This window comes from Musca domestica, unplaced genomic scaffold (genome assembly GCF_030504385.1).
Source record: "Musca domestica strain aabys unplaced genomic scaffold, Musca_domestica.polishedcontigs.V.1.1 3, whole genome shotgun sequence".
In the NCBI taxonomy this organism is placed as follows: Eukaryota; Metazoa; Arthropoda; class Insecta; order Diptera; family Muscidae; genus Musca; species Musca domestica.
In genome coordinates, this window is record NW_026712299.1 from 10,058,652 (window position 1) to 10,080,108 (window position 21,457).

General features: G+C 36.5%; 1 protein-coding gene across 3 annotated transcripts in view; it reads right to left on the bottom strand.

The window, feature by feature from the left end:
- Positions 1-21,457, bottom strand: part of LOC101901176 (protein turtle) — a 379,534-nt gene that overhangs the window by 155,054 nt on the left and 203,023 nt on the right. For all 3 annotated transcript variants that reach the window (XM_059124789.1, XM_059124788.1, XM_059124790.1), the window contains one exon: positions 15,322-15,604. In XM_059124789.1, the coding sequence (XP_058980772.1) occupies positions 15,322-15,604 (283 nt within the window). The remainder of the gene's footprint in view (positions 1-15,321; positions 15,605-21,457) is intronic.

Below are 21,457 nucleotides of genomic sequence, written 5' to 3' on the forward strand. Positions count from 1 at the left end.
TTAGGGGTTGAAATGAACCAACAACTGAAAAATTTCCTGATTTTGCAGTTGCTCTATAGGTCGCAATTATAGACCAATCGACGCGGAATTTGGCAGTGGGCTAGAGCTTAGTGCTGGGCAGAAGTTTTCCAATTTTGCTGGTCATCGGGTAATATTTAGTCGTTGAAATAGACCATAACATTTGCGTTAAATAAAATTCAAATTTTCCATTAATCGCGAATATTTTTAGTTCCGGCGAAATCACAAATAGACGGAAAGGTCAATTGTGACCCTTACGTAGATGCCGATAGTAAATATATCGGATATTTATAGCAAAATATATACAATGTGTATATAGAAAAGAAAGGGATGGTAGCTGGAATGCTTATATTTCAAGAATGGCTGGACCGATTTTCACAAATTTTGTCAATTCAGAATGCCCCCTGGGCATAAAAGAATAAAATCTAAAAAAATCGCATAAAAAGATGTCACTAATGCTGTTAATATAGATTTTGTAGTATTTTGTGACATTTTTTTATTTTTTCATATTTTTTATCGCATGCGATTTTTTTAATTTGACTTAATATTGAAATGTACATTTTGTAATATTTTTCACCTTACAACACAGTTTGGGGGTATTCTATACTGATTGCAATTATCGTCCAATCCTCACGAATATTTTCACAAGTGTAGGGCTAGGCTCAGAAGGGCTAGGCCTATTGTTTTCAAAGATGTCCGAAATATATATAGGGTTGAAATGGACCAAAAACAGAAAAAATTTCCTGTTCACACTATTGAAGCCAATCGACACCCCTGAGAAGAGAGTTAAGGACAGGGAAGAGTTCTAGCATTTTGGATGACCATTGGATTATATTTAGCTGTAAAATGGACCACAACAACTAAAAGCACGACGGAGTGCGTAAATATAGGGCAAATGTCCCTGTTCAAAATGCTAAGGGAAATATTTGGGCAGTGCTGCGGGACATAATTTCAAAAGCGAAATCTTCTAAAATGGATTTGAACATCAATGGGCTTCTAACATATTGTTGTAGGGTATCACATGTTCGGCCCCGCACGACTATAGCCTTTGCTTACTCGTTTATAATATTTTTAAACCACAATTTTTATAAAATTATTCCTCCGTCGTTGGTTGGTGAGCCTTTTTATTCTCGATTTTTGTATTCAATTAAATATCTTTCTTATTTTAAGAAAATGTCGAATCTATGTTTTTTTATATTTTTTCAATTTTTTTCCGAAATTTCCCCCACTGTACGAAACGTTGAGCGTTTTGTGTGTATCTCCCTTACCTGAATATAAAAGTTTTACTTTAACCATGGCTTTTTGGTTATTGTTTTTTTTTTTGTTTTTGTTTTGGCTATGGAATATTTTACTTAATGGAAAATGTTATTTGCTGCTGTTGTTGTACTTGTCGTTGCAAACTATGGTCTTTGTTGTTGGTTTCATTTAATACTTAACCACAATTAACTTCAGAGTGTTCCTTTTATGATCTTACCCCAGGATTTGAATAATATTTCCAACTTGAATGACAATGAAAGCAGGCATAATGTAGGGAACGTATTTCGGTTCGACATGTATTTAGGATTTATTTTTAATTTTCGGGAATGGAAAAATTCCATTAGAGTTTTTATGAATTTTCATTGGAGTAAAAACGAAAGAAAAATGTAAAAATATTAAAAAAGAAACCTTTACAAGACCCAAATCCTTGAAACAATTTGTCCACTTGAAACTTGTCCTGCAAAGAGTAGTAAAATAACTAACTGACTGAGAATCAACGCCCAGGCGAAACGGCTGAGGCTAGAATCTTGAAATTTAGGAGGAGGGTCAATCTTGGTGCGTAGGTATGTGATTAGGGGGAGCCTTTTGGAAATACGTACTAAAAGGGTACTAAAAGTTGAATGATTGGACAAACGAAATGAGCTAGAATTTAGTTACTAAAACTAAGTTATCAATGAAGTATTGACGCCGTTCTTTTTAATTTGGAAATATCAAAAAATACAAACGTTGCTGTACAGAGGCGATGAATTTTTAAATTCTGTATCAAGGTTCCTGTTGTTGGTAGGTTTGTGAAAAATATGTGGTTTTGGAAATGTGTACAACAAGTGAACGAAAAGTACGAAATAGTGCTATAATATAATAATATAATTTAGTATCGGGTAAACAGATATTAGGGATTAGGGTCGCGGTTCATTACATATGCTGTAGGCACGCAGCATCCATTCCATGGACATATGGAGATGGTTTCGAAAATATATACTATAATTGTATGAAAAGTACTGAATGGTACTATATTTGATATTAGATGAAGGGATAAAATTCTGAAATTCCATATTAAGATTATTGAATGTATCTGTGTTTGAATTTTGGCGGTGGTTTGGAAATGTGTCCTATTTTTTGTACGAAAAGTACAAAATGGTACTTAAATTGGGTATTGGGTTAAGGGATAGAGCTGAAATCCTGAAATCTGATATTGATGTCACTGATGGTATGTGTGTTTAAGATATGGAGGTGGTTTTGGAAAGGTGTTCGTTCTATAATTGGCTAAAAAGTAGAAAGTTATACTAAATTGGATATTGTGTCAAGAGGTAGAGCGGAAAAACTTTAGTTTGATATTGAGGTCTTTGTGGCATCTGGTGGTGATCTAGCAAATTTTGTACTAATTATTTGAAAAGTACCAAACATGGTTGTTATGCGCGGGAGAAAATCTTCCAACTGGAGACAGTTTTTTTTTTGTTGAACAGTGTAATTAACCGTTTTAGCTTCAAACTGAAAAAGACATTTTTGTGAGTAGGAGATTTCCTCACATTTTCTTTTTTTGATATTTGCTTAAGGCTTTATGTAGACTTATTTTTGGGGTCTTGGCTTTATAGGAAATCTCTAGATCACTGGTAGCAGAGAGCCATTTCAATTTCCTTTGAATAACACTCAGTTCTTTTTTAGTTAAACAGGATGAGATAAAAACTGCAACAAAGTCAAACTCCATATTTTCTACATTTTTTTTTTTTAAATTTAATTGAATGAAAGCAAAAAATGCCGGAAATAGCATCAAATTTTAGAATATATTTGGATTTGTTCGAATTAGTCACCTTTGGCACGAATTATGATGAAACCGTCACACGCTGCCCAAATGTTGCACTGCGGTATTTTGGTCCATTCCCGGAGAAGCGCTTGCTTAAGATCATCGACACTTTGGTATTTTGTAGTGCCAACCTTGTTTTCAAAATATTCCAAACACAATAGACCAACGGATTGCTATCCGAAATTTTGATGGCCATTGTGCACTGGAAATGAAGCGAGGAACCTCATATTATAACCATTCTTGGGTGGCGCGTGCTGAGTGCGATGGTGCTGAGTCCTGTTGGAATGTCCAAGGTTGAGGTCAAAATGTTTGCGTGCCCACAGCTTTAATTCACACGCTGCCCTTCAGAATATTTTCGCGATAATATTCGAAAATTTATTCTGATGCCACGATCGATTAATTTGAGCGGAGAGCGATCATCGGCTGTTGTGGCGGCCCGCAACATCACCATGGCCGCCGCTTGAGTTCTGGTGGCCAACCGAAGGTGCACATTTTCAGCTGACCTCTTTGGCAAGTAAATACCATCATTTTGTTTGATTACAAACAACGAAAAGAAAACCAAACTCGGCAGTTCACCACTTTCGGCCAAGCGAAGCAACTCTTTAGCTCTTTTGAGTCTACTTTCTTTCTGTTGCGGTGTAAGTTCTTGCACCTTTTGGAATCCCAATGGCTTTACCCCAAGCTCATTTTTCAATATTTGGCGAATGGAACATTGCGATATGTTCAGCTCACGAGCCATTTTTCGGCCACTGCGACGTGGGTCACGATCACATGATCAAGTCGCTTCTTTATTTTTCGAACCATTTCTGCTGATGTTGCTGTTTTCTTCCGTCCACATCCTTGACTTCGGGCTACGCTACCAGTATCACGGTAACGAGCGATGGTACGAGACACAAAAGATTTATTCACATTTAAATGCTGGAGTGCTCTAACGATAGCCACTTGTGGTTTTCCAGCCACATATAAAGAAATCATACTACCGCGCTTGAATTCCATCACGAATAACTTTTTTTGTGGAAAATGTTCACCAAAATGATTTTGCACGGTTGTAAACAATACGATGAGCTATCACTGGAATAATTTTAGCAGCTGTCGGATGCGTAACTTAGAAATTACAGTAGTCTGAAGTTGGTTGCAGTATCGATAATAATGCTGTATATCGATAATTAACCAAAAGATTTTTCCAAAAATCTGAAACGAAATCTGCTTATGGAATAACTTCTATACCAAGTTCGTCGAAGTCATTGGCTTATCACTTTATCCCCATCCGGCATACATTTTTTGATCAGTATTAGCCCATCTCTCCATCAACCACCACAATATTTAAGTGGCTTTCCTGGTTTGAAGCCACTTCATAGTTAAAATTTCGTAATAGAAATATTTGTAATTTGACCCGACTAAATGATAGATCTAGGCCAAGAAATGCTACCAATAACCTCTTCATATAGTTATGTAGACTACATGCTTTAGCTCTCTTGTTATGTGATAATTAATTAATATCTATTTTAAAAGTATCCTATCTTCCTTGTAGACATCATTATGAGTAGAAAAAGTACAACTCACAAAAATCCTTGACAAATAAAAGGATGTCGTTTTCCTTTCATTTTCTCCTCCTTTTCCTTTTTTTGGCAAGACACACATTCTAGCTTGTGATCCCTTTGAACCTTCCGCTTTTACTTTATTATTACGATTTTTTAATTTCTTTTAAATACTCTTATCTGTTCGAAGTTCGAAGAACATATTGTTCTTCCGTTCAGTGTTCAATGTTTGGTGTGTTCTTTTTGCGTTTCGTTTTTCATCTTCACTTCTAAAGGATTTCTATTTTTTCTCTTTTTTGTGAGAAAATTAAATTCCTTTTAATCTTCCTTTGCTTTTAATTTTATTTAGTTTGTTTTTAGGTTCCAGTTCTATTTTTTTTTCAACTAAATTGGCTTTTTTTCATTCTCTTCCATTTCGGCCCTGACAGACAAGTAATCTTTGTTTTCTTTGCAATGGCTTTTTTTTAGTGTGATGCCAAAGTGTGTATGAGTGTGCGTTGCTGAGCTCGGGATTCTCCATTTACCAACAGAGTTGGTCCATTGGTTGGAACCTGTCAAGAAACTGTCTATTTAAAATGTCTATTTGACCATTTATCTTTCAGAGATTACACCAATGCTCGTAGACAACACACGAACATACGTAGCTCCCACACAAAAGGGCAGGAGGGCCTTAGAAAAGGACATCAGAAAAAAAAAATTTCTCTCCCACTCTTTGTGGTGCCGTTGAAACGTAGAAGTTGTTGAAGTAATATAAAAGTAAGAAAGAAAAAAATCCCTGAAATGTTGAACACTTTGACATAACCACAAAAAGGTAATTTCAGCGCAAAAGAATGACAGCCGCACTACCTTTGTCCATTTCTTCAAACACAATGGCCAGAAGTTTAAAAGACGTTTGCATAGTTTCAAAAAACACCCTACCACAAATGACCATAACATCGAGCATGAATAACTTAGTAATGGAAATTTTTATAGTCATTGTTCTATTGCGTAAGTTTCAAAATTCATTGCGAAAACTATTCAAGAAAGCAGGTGATATTCATTAGACATGATAGACTGTAAGCAGATGCGATTTTCGTCTCACAGTGTCAGGTGAGAAGTAAGAGGAACAACAGTGAAAGTATCGGAATCCGAAATCTTTTGGGATTTTATTTCACAAAGCGAGTACTACCAAACCCACCTGGAATTTTTTACAACCCATACTGGATATTAGACTACGAATTTATAGGCGGATTGCAGCGGATTTGGAAAATATGAATAATTTGTTGCATTTGTTTATAACATGGAGAAGGAAGGAGATACACCCAAAGTTACTTTTGAGGATCTTCATAGAATCACTTTCTGAGTCGATTTATGCATGTCAGTCCGTCAGTCCGTCAGTGAGCCCATGTATTCTTGTGAAAAAAATGCAGGTCTCATTTATTATTCGATTTAGAAGAAATTTTTCATACAAAATTTGTTTGGCCCAAAGACGAACCCTATTGAAATTGGTGATAATCGGATAAGATTAAGATATAGCTCCCTTATACCATTCCGTGTTAATTGTGCAGCAAATGGCTAATATAAATCCAAGTGACCCGAATTTTGGAACATCCCGCCAGAATCCATTCTAGAAGCAAGTAAATAAAATTTGGAGAAAATCGGTTCAGTTATAGCTATAGCTCCCATACATATGTTTCATCCGATTTGAGGTTTTAAGTCCCTCACATACGTAACATACATTCCTCCACAGCAATAATATTTGGTAACGGACATCAGATGCTACTCGAAAATACCTCTGTCAAAATGTATCGAGATCAGTTCAGAAGAGAATATAGCTCCTATCAAATATCAGGTTTATTGTTCACCAAATGGCTAATAGGAGCCCAAATGGATGGCATTTTACAATTCTGACAGAATTCATTCTAGAAACAAGTATTCGGGTGAAAATAGGCTCAGATATACCTATAGCTCTCATATATACAGGGTGAGATGACAAAACTGCAACCAAATTCAGATTGCTCTCATTTCTAAGCCACTCGCCCGACAGCTGTTAAAATTATTCCACTGACAGCTCATTATATTGTTTACAAGCGTACAAAAGCATTTTGTTGAGAATTTTCCAGAAGAAAAGTTATTCGTGATGGAATTCAAGGGTGATGGTGTGATTTCTTTATATTTAGCTGGAAAACCACAAGTGGCTATCGTTAGAGCACTCCAACATTTTAATTTGAATAAATCTTTGGTGTCTCGCACCATTGCTTGTTACCGAGATACTGGTAATGAGCCCGATGTTAAAGAAGTGGACCGAAGAAAACTCCAACATCAGCAGAAATGGTTCGAAAAGTAAAGAAGCGACTTGATCGAAACTCGCGTCGTAGTAGCTGATAAATGGCTCGTGAGCTGAACATATCGAAATATTTCATTCGCAAATATTAAAAAATGAGCTCGGAGTAAGACCATTGAAATTCCAAAAAGTGAAAGAACACCGCAACCGAAAGAAAATAGACTCAAAAGAGCTAAAGAGTTGCTTCACTTGGCCGAAAGTGGTGAACTGCCGTATTTGGTTTTCTCCGATGAGGAAATCGTTGTGCAGCAGTTTGTAAACAAACAAAATGATCGTGTTTACATGCCCAAGAGGTCAGCTGAAAATGTGCACCTTCGGTTGGCCACCAGCCACCAGAACTCAAGCGCCGGCTTGGTGATGGTGTGGGCCGCCATAACAGCCGATGGTCGCTCTTCGCTCGTATTAATCGACCGTGGAATCAGAATAAATGACGAATATTATCGCGAAAATATTCTGAAGGGTGTACTAATGCCTTGGGCATGCAAACATTTTGGCCGCAGAACTTGGACATTCCAACAGGAATCAGTACCATCGCACTCAGCATGCGCCACCCAGAGAATTGCTTCAAAATGAGATTCCTCGTTTCACTTCCAGCGCACAATGGCCACAAAAATCTTCGGATTCCAATCCGTTGGACTATTGTATCTAGAGTATTTTGGAAAGCAAGTTGGCACTAAAAAATACCAAAGTGTTGATCACCTCAAGCAAGCTCTTCGCCGGAAATGGCCAAAATACCGCAAAGCAACATTCAGGTAGCGTTTGACGGTTTCATTAGCCGTTTAAAGACCATAATTCGTGCCAAAGCTGACCAATTCGAACAAATCTAAACTTATTCTAAAATTTGATGCTATTTCGAAAATTGTTGCTTTCATTCAATAAAGTTTAAAAAAGAAAATGTAAAACTTATGACGTCTGACTTTGTTGCAGTTTTTTTATCTCACCCTGTATCGAATCCGCGGTAGAGGGTTAAATAGATCATTTTTAAGATATTTATAAAAATTCCCCATTACGAGTTGAAGATTATCGGTATGGTCGAGCTGTAATGTTAGGTTAGGTTGAAAAGAGGGGCGAAGCACTGTTGAAGAAGGCGGTCAGTTTACAGTCTGTTATATTTGAGATTCAGTTGCCTTTTTGAAATTTCTTAACTGTCTTATATCATTTACCATGGTCTGATTATGGAGTCGTTTCCTATGAATTGGAATCTGAAATATGCAAACGCTGGGCATTGGCAGAGAGAATGTTCCAATGTTTCGTTATCTTCCCCACATGCCCTGCATATGCTGTTTTCTGCACATCCTATCGTGTACAGATGACCTTGTATTCCTAGGTGTCCCCTAAGGATGCATGTTACCTTACTAATCTCTTTTTTACCTAGTATTAAAAGGTTTTTCGTTTTTATCTCATCGGGATCGCCTCATAAGATTTTTGTGGTTTTCCCTACACCCTGATTGTTTCCCTACACCCTCATTGATGTAATGTAGTGCCCACAGAAAAGCTAATAAAAATGTCCCTAATTGGAGTATCTATGACAAACTCGAGTAGTTCCCATAGATTAGATTAAGGGGATTGCCGGAGAAGAGCTGAAGAGAGTTCTCATTAACGAGCTAAAGCGATTCTCCATGGACGAGCTGAGGAGAGTTCTCTTAAACGAGCTAAGGTGAGTCTCCATAGACGAGCTAAAGTTTTTTTTCTATAGACGTGCTAAAAAGAGTCCTCATAGACGATGAGAGGGAAGTCTCTACACGACGAGCTGAGGGAGGTCTCTATTGGCCAGATGACGAAGGTACTAAATCTAGAAATAAAAGCAAATTTGTTACAGAACTTGAAAATTCTTATAGAAGAAACATATGCGTAAACCTGTAATTTTACCCTGATAAAAGCAGTCCAAGGAGTCTGAGTCTATTGCGAAGGACTTCTTACTGGTTCAAAAGCCGCAGGATTTTATGAAAATACAAGACAAAAATACTACATCACTGTGGTTGTGATAATCTATGTGAATTTTTAAAAGGATAATAAGGTCTTCCAACTTATTCAATACCAACTTAATTACATATGAGGTCGTTCTAGAATACAAACTACCCATAAGGATTCAACATATATACACACCTACAATTTTTTATAATTTAGAAATAAAACAATTTCCTAGGACTCTCTATTTTCCTAGTCAATTTTTTATTGCCAACTGGCAGTAGTAAATTTTTTGCATTTCTTAGTTCTTCATCAAAAATGAAAAATATTCATTTACTACAGCACCCTTTGTGAGAAATTGTTAATAGAATATATAACAAAACAAAAAAAAAAAAAGATTGTAATATTCTGCCAAGGACTTGGAAAATATATTACAAAATATTTGTAAATACGACTACGACTGCCACTTCTATTACCTCAAACGTACACCTTTACACAAAATTTTTGGCAAATAAATAAACTGCCAGGGTAATATATTTCATAACTAGAATAGTCGGAAATGTAGAGAAGTGTCTTGAACCGACAAGAAAAAAAAAAACGAAGAAATACAAGACAACATTTATCAAGATTTATAAATAAAATTTATGGCAAAACATTTATTATTTCTGCAACAAAGTACATGAGAACTAAGAGGAAATGCCTTCAACCGGGGTGAGGGCATTGGCTTGGGGATCAATTGGACAAATACGAAAAACGACCATTTGGAAATGTATGACAAATATATAGCACATCATAAGTGTTGCACCCATACCAGCCCCTCGATTCAACATACCAAAGAAGAATACCTTTCTCACCTACACAAGAAGACACAGAGTGTGAAAGATTGTTGTTGCTGCTGCTGTTGTTGATGGCCACAAAAGGTGGCACAAAAATAATCAAAAAGAAGGAAACCCAAAAATTGACATTTTCCCCATAAGCTCCATTCATGTCGTTCCCTTGACGTTCATCTTCTTCTTCTATTTTTATTCTTCCTTACAAAAAATCAATCACTCAAGAAAACGAAAAAAATGGCAACCCGGACTTTGAAGAGAAATGGGAAAGAAAAAATGCGCCATATGAGCAGTTTCGAGACAACAATAATGGAGATAATCTCCATAGATGCGAAAGGAAGGCAGTCTTCACAGACTAGCTGAAGGGAGTCTCTATAGAAAAACTGAAGACAGCGAGGCTATATAAACGAGCTGAAGGCCAGGGAGTGTCAATAGACGAGCTGACGACCAGGGAGTCTCAATAGACGAGCTGAAGGCCAGGGAGTCTCAATAGACGAGCTGAAGGCCAGGGAGTCTCAATAGACGAGCTGAAGGCCAGGGAGTCTCATTAGACGAGCTGAAGGCCAGGGAGTCTCAATAGACGAGCTGAAGGCCAGGGAGTCTCAATAGACGAGCTGAAGGCCAGGGAGTCTCAATAGACGAGCTGAAGGCCAGGGAATCTCAATAGACGAGCTGAAGGCCAGGGAGTCTCAATAGACGAGCTGAAGGCCAGGGAGTCTCAATAGACGAGCTGAAGGCCAGGGAGTCTCAATAGACGAGCTGAAGGCCAGGGAGTCTCAATAGACGGGCTGAAGGTCGAGTCCCTATAGACGAGCTGAAGGCCGAGTCCCCATAAACGAGCATATGAAGGTTAATCTCCATAACGATCTGAAGTCTCCATAACGAGTTGAAGCCTGATGTTGCTAGACGGGCTGAAGGCTGATAGGAGCCTCCTGAACCTGAAGGTATTCTGCTCCTGACGACATGAAGGTATTCTCAGTAGACGAGCTTAGGGGAGACTCCATAGAAGAGCTTAAGATAATTTTTATAAGCGAGTAAAGAAAATCCTTAAAGTGCAGTTGAAGAGAATCCTTATAGATGAAGGGTATGCTTATCGACGAGCGAAAGGAAGTCTCCACATACGGGCTCTAAATATTACTTTTAGACGAGCTCAGGGGGTCTTTCTAGACTAGCAGAAATAGTTCTCATAGACGAGCTGAAGGGAGTCTTCATAGACCAACTGAAGTCAGTCCTCAAGTACTTTCTAAAAGGAGTCATTATAGGCGAACTGAATGGGGTTCTCTCCTGATGTGCGGAATGGAGTCCCAATAGGTGAGCTGGATGGAGTCTCATTGAGCAAACTGGAGGGGGTATTTATAGACGAGCTGAAATTAGAAAACTTTAAAGAAATGCTCTATGATTTAAAGACGAACCTTTTAAATGATTGCTATAGAAAAGTTTAACCGGGAAGAAGCGGATTTCTTTAAATATGGATGAGGTTTGTTACATTTTCAAGTCAATTCCTTCTGAAACGTCCCATACAAAATACGTACTTACACATGTATGTGTAAATTTACTTCAACCTGTGCACAAAGAAGAAAACAAGCAAAGGAAGTTATTGAATGTAAGCAAAAGATTGTCATCCTGGCAGTGATGCGCTCGTCATCATTCATATTTTTTCCTGGCCTTTTCTTGTTCTCCCTTACACCGTAAAAAGATATTTTATGACCATCCTACCGTTTCCCTCTTCCCTCCTTCTCTCTCTCGCTCTCACCCACGGTCATTAGCCTACCTGTTTTGTATAAAGAATAGACACCTACAGCTATATTGTGTAAGTATGTAAGCATGTATGCATGTATATATGTATGTATGTATACATGCCTGAATATATTCAGCTCACAATTCCATAAATATTTATGAGCAAAACGTGTGAAAAAAAGTGTCATTATGATGAATATGAAAACATTAGTTTTCCCAAGTAATTGAACGTGACATTTTCCTCGTTTTTGCCAGTTTTTGCACCCACGAGATTTTTTTTGTGTTGGTGTGTGTGTGAAGAAGAAATAACCTCCTACCCTGCCTCTTCTGTTTCAACCTTCATCCTTATGTGATTGCTTTTTCATGGAAAATTGGTTTCAACTCAAATTCAAGTGGCAGTAATGGCTAAGTAGTAATCTGAACTGGAGCGGATGGTTGGGGAAGGCAAAGTTTTTCGTCTCATATTTTCTTGAATTATGAAAAACAAAACGCTAAAGATTTTCCTCTTTCTATCAAACGCAATTTTCCTATTAATCAAAATAAAGTCCTTCGAACGCTGTATGTGTGTGTGAGAAAATAATAAATTGAAAATATACAAAAAAAAATCTTTATTAACTATTTCGAGGAGCAAAAAAGGCGAACGAATGAATGAATGCTAAGGAAATCGTAATACTAGAGGATATTAATGAAATCAAAATGAGTAATGATTCTATAAATAAGAGAGAGAGAGAGAGAGAGAGAGAGAGATAAAATAAGGTGTTGGAATCTGTTTCTTCTCGAGATGAAGGAGGTATGAGCGTTATATTACTTGACAAGGGACCTTTATTTCAAATAACAGGAAAGAAAATATTTCAATCAAGTTACGTGGAAACTGTATGCAATTTTGTACATGTCATTGTAGAGAAAAATATTGTTTTTTTTTGTTTAGAAAATCAGAGGAATTTAAAAGGATGATGAGAAAGAGATTCTTAGATGGTTCAGCCTACATCATAATAGCTCCGTAAGTAGTCATAATATACTAGCTTAGGCCAATCTTTATTGGTTGAAGTTAGGTCTATATATGAGCTAAATCGAGGGACTACAGATGACCTAATGTGAGGTTTAATAGACTACCCAAAGGGAGGCTTTAAAAGCGAGTTGAATGGAAGGAATTTTCCATATATCTATATTAATAGATACATAAAGGGGATTGTAATAGGTGAGCTGAAGAGCTTTTCTATGATGGGCGTTTTTATAGAAGAACTTTAAAAAACCGCTTTATATATACTGGCTCTGAATTGAATGTCAATATATGAGCACTGAAAGCGTATATATGCCCCGAAGAGAAACCGTGTAGGCGAGGTAAACTAAGTCTGTTGTTGGGTGTTCCATAGCCGAGCAGAAGGTAGGCTTCGTAGACAAGCAGAAGGGAGGCTCTATAGACGAGCTGAAGTCTGAGGCTCTATAGACGAGCTGAAGTCTGAGGCTCTATAGACGAGCTGAAGTCTGAGGCTCTATAGACGAGCTGAAGTCTGAGGCTCTATAGACGAGCTGAAGTCTGAGGCTCTATAGACGAGCTGAAGTCTGAGGCTCTATAGACGAGCTGAAGTCTGAGGCTCTGTAGACGAGCTGAAGTGTGAGGCTCTATAGCCGAGCTGAAGGCTGAGGCTCTATAGACGTGCTGAAGGCTGAGGCTCTATAGACGAGCTGAAGGCTGAGGCTCTATAGACGAGCTGAATGCTGAGGCTCTATAGACAAGCTGAAGGCTGAGGCTCTATAGACGAGCTGAAGGCTGAGGCTCTACCCAAAAGATGTTAACTGAATATTTGAAGACGAACTGAATTTAGTATATATTGGCCCTCTAAAGGGACAATTTATAAATGAGTTAAAGAGGGTATTTATAGATAAGACTGAAGTGAGTCTTTTCGAGTATCCTCTGAACGTGATATTTTCAGGCGATCTGAAGGCGGCTTGTATAAACGAGCTCTAAAGGAAGTTTTAATAAACTAACTGAAGGAAGTATATCGACAAGTCGAAAAGGGTAGTTATAAAAGAGAGAAAGAAAGTCGATGTAGACAGGTTGAAAACAGTTCATTCAGACAAGCCAAAGGGCGACCTAAAAGTAAGGATAGGGAGCCTTCATAGACGAGCCAGAGAAATGTAAAAACAGCTCATAAGACGAACTAAAGGGAGAATAAACAAGCGATTTAAAGGAAGAATCTCTATCGTACAGAAGATAGTCCTAAATGAAGATATGAAGTGATGAGTATAGATGGACCACAACGGCGATTTTTTATAGATCAGGAGAAGGCTGTTCCAATATAATGCTGAAGGTTCCTTTAGACTGGGAGCCATTTATAGGCATTTGGTTTGGAATCTGAAAAATCAAGTTGAGAGGGCTCTTCATAGGCGAGCAGAAGGATTGTTTACGACTCTTTACAAACAAGATGAATAGAGACATTTTATAGAAGTTGAAAAGTTCTAAGGCGAGCCAGAAAAAGAGGTTTTCACGGAAGGAGGTATGAAGAACTTTATATACATACTTCGATACTTCTATAATGAGCTAAAATGGAAATGTTGGCGGAGATAAAGTGATTATTGGTTGCCGAATCGTAAGTGTAGCTTTTGTAGAAAAGATGACCAGAGTTAAAAATATCATATCGAAATAGAGAAGTAAAAGGAGTCTTTGGTTGTGACCTGAATGTAATCTTTAGACTACCTCCAAAGGAAGAAATCTAAAAGGAGAATCTATGGTTGACGCGCCCTTACGATGAATTTGTTGATTTCTGAAATATTTATCTAAAACGAGCCGTAATTGACATCTTTTTTTTTTTCAAAAAAAGTTAGAACTTCTAATCCATGTTCATCGCAAATTATGCCAGAAGGAAGTCTTTGTGCTATGAAGGATACCTTTTATATCCGTTGGCACCATTAATGTGGGAAAGCTTAAATTATTTTGCTTTCGATTGAAATGAAATTTTGTCTCTGCGACGCAATTTGGGGAAGAGACTCAGCGGAGATTTTTTTTCTATATGGAGCAAACATTCAATTTTTATGGAGGAGCAGAATCGAGTCTCAGAAGAGAGGATTTCACAGCAATTCAATTGTGTTGTCCCAAAATAAAAATGATTCTTGGTTCTTTGTTCTGTACCGTTTGAACTCTTATAGAGCGGGATTATAGTGTGTATACTTCTTGACAACATGTATACGATAGGATGGTCAGAAGTAAGTTTAATTGTTTTACTTTAAGATTTTTGATTACCATAAATAACTTTGTAGAGAATCGTGACTCTGTGTTAATGGAGTTTTGAACCATATTTAAAAAAGTGCAAGAAGTCCCCCTTTTCAGATTATATTTCTTTGTAAACTTTCAAACCCCCGCTAGAGGTGTTCTCTTTTTTTCTCTACTTCCATAATCTACCTGGTTTTTACCATAATTATGTAAGGGAAAATTATTATTTTTTCGCAAATTGTAGTCAAGCCCATATATGCAGCATTTGGATATGCGTCTTTCAAACAATGTTCGGTGAGCTATTAATCAGTATTTTTTGAGGAGCCCTACATTTCCCATTCATTGCAATCGATTTACTTAAATCTTATAGCACTTTTGATAAACATTAAGTTTATTGCCACCCATATGGAGTATACTTTACGGCAACACTAATACGCCACATTGAATTATAGAGAAATAAGAGAAAATAGATTTTCTCCATTGTTATGTTTTAAGACTCAATTTGGATTATATATATGTTTTTGTTAAATTTTTGTAATATTAGATAATCTAATTGTATGTAGTAGAGTTCTTTTGTTAAAATCTACAACATTTTTTCATCGTCACCGTCTTGCTTGTCAATATTTTTTTGTTTAATTAAATATTATTTTTTTTTAATTTCTCAATTAAATATTATTATTAAATTCTTTTGCACTTACCTAAATTAACATATATTATATCGTCGGGTGTTACACTAAAACGGGGCGGTGCATGTACATCTAAATGGAACCATGTACCGTTCTTATGCTGCTTCGGATCACGATTTAAAAATACAACTTTACACTCGTACCATCCCTGATCCGATTCTTTGATGTTGGTCAAATTGAGCGAAGCCGAACCGAACGGTGAGTCCGGTGCCACGCGTGAGACACGTCCCTTGTAGCCGTCTTCAATGTGTTCGGGATAGCTTTCATACCATATGTATATGGGTAGATCGGAACCCTATATATATATTTACGCACACACACGCACATATATAGGGATAAAAATACAAATTGTGTGCCGTGAGAGGTGGAAGGTAAAATGAAACAAAAACACAACATTACATAATTAGTTAATTGTAAATGTCAGATGGTTTAAATTACAAAACAGTTGTATGATTCGAAAACAAAAAACAATATTTAAAATAAAATAATCAATACCATAATTGTGTGTTTTTCTGAATATGTATCAATTGTTGGATTTTTTGTTGTTGTTATGTTAATTTAAAAATGATTTGTTAAATGACAACAACAAATGCGAAAAACTTAATAATAACATAATTATTTAAATGATTTTTTAATTTGGGACTATGATGGATTTTTGTTTTGTTTGGAAATGTGATGGAGACAGAGACGAAACGAAAACTGAAAAAATTAATGATGTTTGTTGTATTTTTATGAATATCGTAAAGGTGAAAATAGTATTTTTTGTTTTTTCTAGGTTTGTTGTCGCTGTGAATATTAGTTCAAAAGGTTAGTTTAATATTGAGAAAATCTTGTTAAATTATTGTTATTTATAAAAATGAAAATAATATATATGCAATTAATTTTTACACTGACTAATATTGGTGATTGGTTAAGTTGCGTGGTTGTCTGAGAGTGTATGCGTGCATAATAATACATTAATTATTTAGAAATAAAACACTGTGCTACGAAAACTCTGTACTCTGCTTTTTCTACACCATGTGTTTTAGGGACAAAATTTGAAGTATAAATATCTTTTGTTTTTATTATTATTACTATTATTATTTTTTAGCGTCCTCCATCATTGTATAGAGGGTATATGAAGTTTTTCATTTCTTTCGTTACTCCTCGAAATAAGCACAAACTCGAAATAAGCACACAAGGTCCACGATTTGATATACATCTGAGGAAGAATCTATAGACGAGCTGACGGGTGATTTTATAAACGAATCGAAGGGCGACTCTATAGATGAGCTAAAGTACAACTCTATAGACGAGCTAAAGGACGACTCTAACGAGTCGGAGGTGGACTCTACAGACAGGCTGAAGTGCGACTCTATAGACGAGCTAAAGGAGATCGACTCTATAGACGAGCTCAGGAGGTCGACTCTATAGACGAGCTCAGGAGGTCCACTCTATAAACGAGCTCAGGAGGTCGACTCTATAGACGAGCTCAGGAGGTCGACTCTATAGACGAGCTCAGGAGGTCGACTCTATAGACGAGCTCAGGAGGTCGACTCTATAGACGAGCTCAGGAGGTCGACTCTATAGACGAGCTCAGGAGGTCGACTCTATAGACGAGCTCAGGAGGTCGACTCTATAGACGAGCTCAGGAGGTCGACTCTATAGACGAGCTCAGGAGGTCGACTCTATAGACGAGCTCAGGAGGTCGACTCTATAGACGAGCTCAGGAGGTCGACTCTATAGACGAGCTCAGGAGGTCGACTCTATAGACGAGCTCAGGAGGTCGACTCTATAGACGAGCTCAGGAGGTCGACTCTATAGACGAGCTCAGGAGGTCGACTCTATAGACGAGCTCAGGAGGTCGACTCTATAGACGAGCTCAGGAGGTCGACTCTATAGACGAGCTCAGGAGGTCGACTCTATAGACGAGCTCAGGAGGTCGACTCTATAGACGAGCTCAGGAGGTCGACTCTATAGACGAGCTCAGGAGGTCGATTCTATAGACGAGCTCAGGAGGTCGACTCTATAGACGAGCTCAGGAGGTCGACTCTATAGACGAGCTCAGGAGGTCGACTCTATAGACGAGCTCAGGAGGTCGACCCGTCGAGGTGAAGGGATTTAAGGGATTTTTTGGGCCTTAAGACAAATTTATCTACTGAATTAGTGGACAGTAAACATCAAAGATCAAAAATTACGTTATATGTATACCCGTTATATAACGGCACCTCCCTACATTCGGTACTTGATGTTTGAAGCCGAATTTTTCAACCGAATTCTCTGAATATTGGTATTTGGACTTAATAAGAAGGTGATAGCCTTCTCTAACGGATAATTCTATATTCGAAATTTTTTATAGCTCCTATACAGAGATCGGTACCTCCCGATGTTGGGTCGTTGGATGAATTTTGCCAAATTTTTCAGCGGAATTTTCTTAAAGTTTTTATTTGAAATTTACTATAGGTAGCACCTTTTCTGGCAGATAGCTGTGTATAGAAGTATACATCATAGAGCTGCTACATAATCGGGATATACCTCCCTATCCCTATTGAGTCACATTTGTCATGGATTATTTCAAATTTAATATTTATACCTTCCACGACAGAAAATTGTCCATACTCGTAAAGTCCTAACTGACCCTCCTTATATTCGGTACTTCGATTATAGAATTTTTGAGTAGGGCATTTGAAAATTGTAATGGCTACCACCCCCTCTGGTTGCAAATTGTCTTCATAGGTTAAGCTTTTTAAAAGCCCTCATATACTTTCCGATATAGTTTTCTGGTTGTTTTTACAGTTATTTTACATTCGCTCCAAAATGGCTACATTTTGAGAGTATCATAAGTCGATATGGCAACGATTGAGAACTTTGTTAATACAAGGATATTTTTTACGATTTTTTTTTTGAAAATTTTCTGATAGTTTTTTCATGTACTAAGCTTGTTTTTACTATGATTATCTATCCAAAAGGATTTCTTTAATATAGCTCGTACAAAATATAATACTTTAATTTAACCCAATATATATTTTAGGAATTTTGACAAATTTAATTGAAATTCCAGTAATTTTAAATGTTAAATATTATTTAAATGGTGGTCGTCACTAGGGGGTGCTTTGGAAGGTATAAGGTGAAAATGTAACCACAGTAAGGTACCTTTCTAAGCCCACCCGATGCAATTGTAAAAAATAAACATTATTTCCCATTAAAGCTTTGTTTCAAGACCTTTTCAAAAGTGGTCATCTTTACAGAGTATCATTTATGGTTTACAAGAGAGATAATTGCTCCATTAGGATGTAAAAAAAGAGAGGTATTTTCGATAAATGGGCTATATTTTACATTTAAGCCTTGTCTTTGATCGGTCTTATGGTGTGACTTTGGCATTGATATATAATATGGATTGGACACATAAAGAATTTTCCAATAGTGATCATATTTACAATGTATTATTTTCGGCTTAAAATATATGAGCTTGAAAATTAACCCCCATAGAGTGAAAAAATCTTCTTATGATCGCTTTGACGAGTTGGGATTTTTGGCTTAGAATATATAAGCTAGAGAAATTGTCCTTTGAAAAAACCCTCTCCAATATTTTTACAAAATTGTTACCAATATAAATTTGTCTCTTTAATTTATTTGTAGCATAGTATATATATTGCTGTTTGGAAAAAAAAATAATAATAAAGTATTTGAAATGGAATAAAATAACTAACAGCCAAACCATAAAATTCTTAGTGGATATTATTTTCAAATATCAAAACAAAATAAATTTGCTTTTAGTCTTTCACTACAAATATTCTGTTCAATTGCACTATAAATATTTGAATTTTAAAGCTGGAAAAATATTAATTGAATTTAGAAAATAAACACAAAACACGAATGCATGCATAATGAAAATATATACATATATACACTTATATGTTCATTCAAATAATAAATAATGAATTGAACGCTACAAATATAATTTGTTGCTAATAATGAATAAAAATCGGCAGTTAGATAGAATTTCCAAAATGGTAGTAAAATTTGGGAATTTATTAAAAAAAAATAATGTAAATAACAATTAAAATTCAAAAAATCAAAAAAACTTTGGAAATTACTTCCAATGCAAAATCGAACCGTGTTCTTATCAAAAATCTTAAAAAAATTAGGAATTCCATGTTTTAGAAAATCGGCATCTTATAATTGTTCTGTATTAAAATTCAATCAAGATGAATTAAAAGAGAACTAATTTTTGGGCAGAATATGAGCACCATAAGCTCCGTATTTAAACAAGCTAAATTGTCGCATTTGGGACATAGAAAATCAGAATGCATACATTGAAAATCTGATGAACCCAAAGCAAGTTACTGTAATTTACGGATTCTGGTCAAGAGTTCGGCTATTTTTCTTTAAAAGAGAGCAAGGAGTGCAAATCTTATATACTGAATGAATTTTGCCTCAAAAAAGTTTAGAAGGAGGATATATGAAACATTTGATTGGACGGCGTAAGGTGTAATACAGCCGAAGATACACTCAATAAAAAATGGACCTTATTATACCCTCCACCTTGGAAAGGAGGGTATATTAACTTTGTCATTCCGTTTGTAACATCCTTAAATATTCGTCTTAGACCCATAAAGTATGTATATTCATAATCAGCATAAAATTCTAAGTCGATTTAACGATGTCCGTCTGTCTGTCCGTCTGTCTGTCCGTCTGTCTGTTGAAATCACGATACAGCCCACATTATTTGACGTAGAGCGCCAAAATTTAGCAGAGCTATTTGTATTGTATCTGGGATGGTTGGTATTGAAAATGATCCCGATATTCGGTATTTTGATGATTTATGCCACATTTTTTCATGGATTTGTCTGAAAATTGGTATTTGTAGGTCATAACGGGTCCCTGAGCGTGTGGCAGAACATTGCATGTATAGGTCCACGTTGTGGTATAGCCCCCATATAAAGGTACCTTCCGATATTCGGTATTTTGATGGTTTTTGCCACATTTTTTCACTGATTTGTCTAAAAATTGGTATTTGTGGGTCATAATGGGTCCTAGTTCGTGTGGCGAAACATTATAATTATAGGTCTACGTTTTGGTGTAGCCCCCATATAACGGTACCTCCCCATAGTTGGCATTTTAATGGTTTTTGCCACATTTCTTCTAATGTTTCTTTTACCCTAAGGTGGAGGGTATTAAAAGTTTGGCCCGGCCGAACTTAATGTTTTTCTACTTGTTTTACTGTATATGAATTTGGTCACTTATTAATGTATACCATTTTAGGGTGATATGTATCGAATTTTCAAAAATCGGACACATATTTCACATTCTGGGATTGTTATTGGAATTTATAAAGGTTATTTCTGGTGGGTGGTACAGGAAGCAATGTGTCAATTCAGAATTAAAAAAGTATCTCTCATTTTATGAAAGTAGTAATTATTCAAAATGTTGACACTTTTCAGTGGTACCGGAAATAGTATGTGGGTATTACCCATTTATGCACCCTCCGCCACAGAAGGGTTTGTTTCTCCGTTTGTAACTCATCGGCGTAACGGTTCTAAGACTATTTAAACGTACACCTCTGTGGTCATCAACAAAAGATGTAGCTGGTTAAAATTTGGTCATCCTATTTTTGTAGGATTGCAAATAGGGTATATCGTTTATCTTTTGCGTATAGCCCCCTATTGATGTTCTAAACAGATACCAAACTCTCAGGCAAAAAATTATCAATGCAGGTCCACTTAATCGTAAAGCCTCCCAATATTGGGCCTTATTTATATTGTGAACCTTAATATATTCTACACCACATAGTGGTAAGGGTATTATGTCTTTGTGCATTTGTTTGTAACAAGGAGAAGGAAGCGAGATAGACAAATAGTTACTTTTGTGGATTTTCATAGAATCACTTTCTGAGTCGATTTATGCATATCAGTCCATCTGTCTCTCCATATATTTTTGTGAACAAAATGCAGGTCGCATTTATTATCCGATTATGATGAAATTTTCCAAGGACGAAACCTTTTGGATTTGGTGAGAATCGGTTAAAATTTAGATATAGCTACTATATATATCTTCAACCGATTTCCATACCAAATGACCTGAATTTTGGCACATTCGACCGAATTCAGCCCAGAAGCATGTTGAAAATTGGTTCAGATATAGCTATATCTCCCGTATATATATGTTT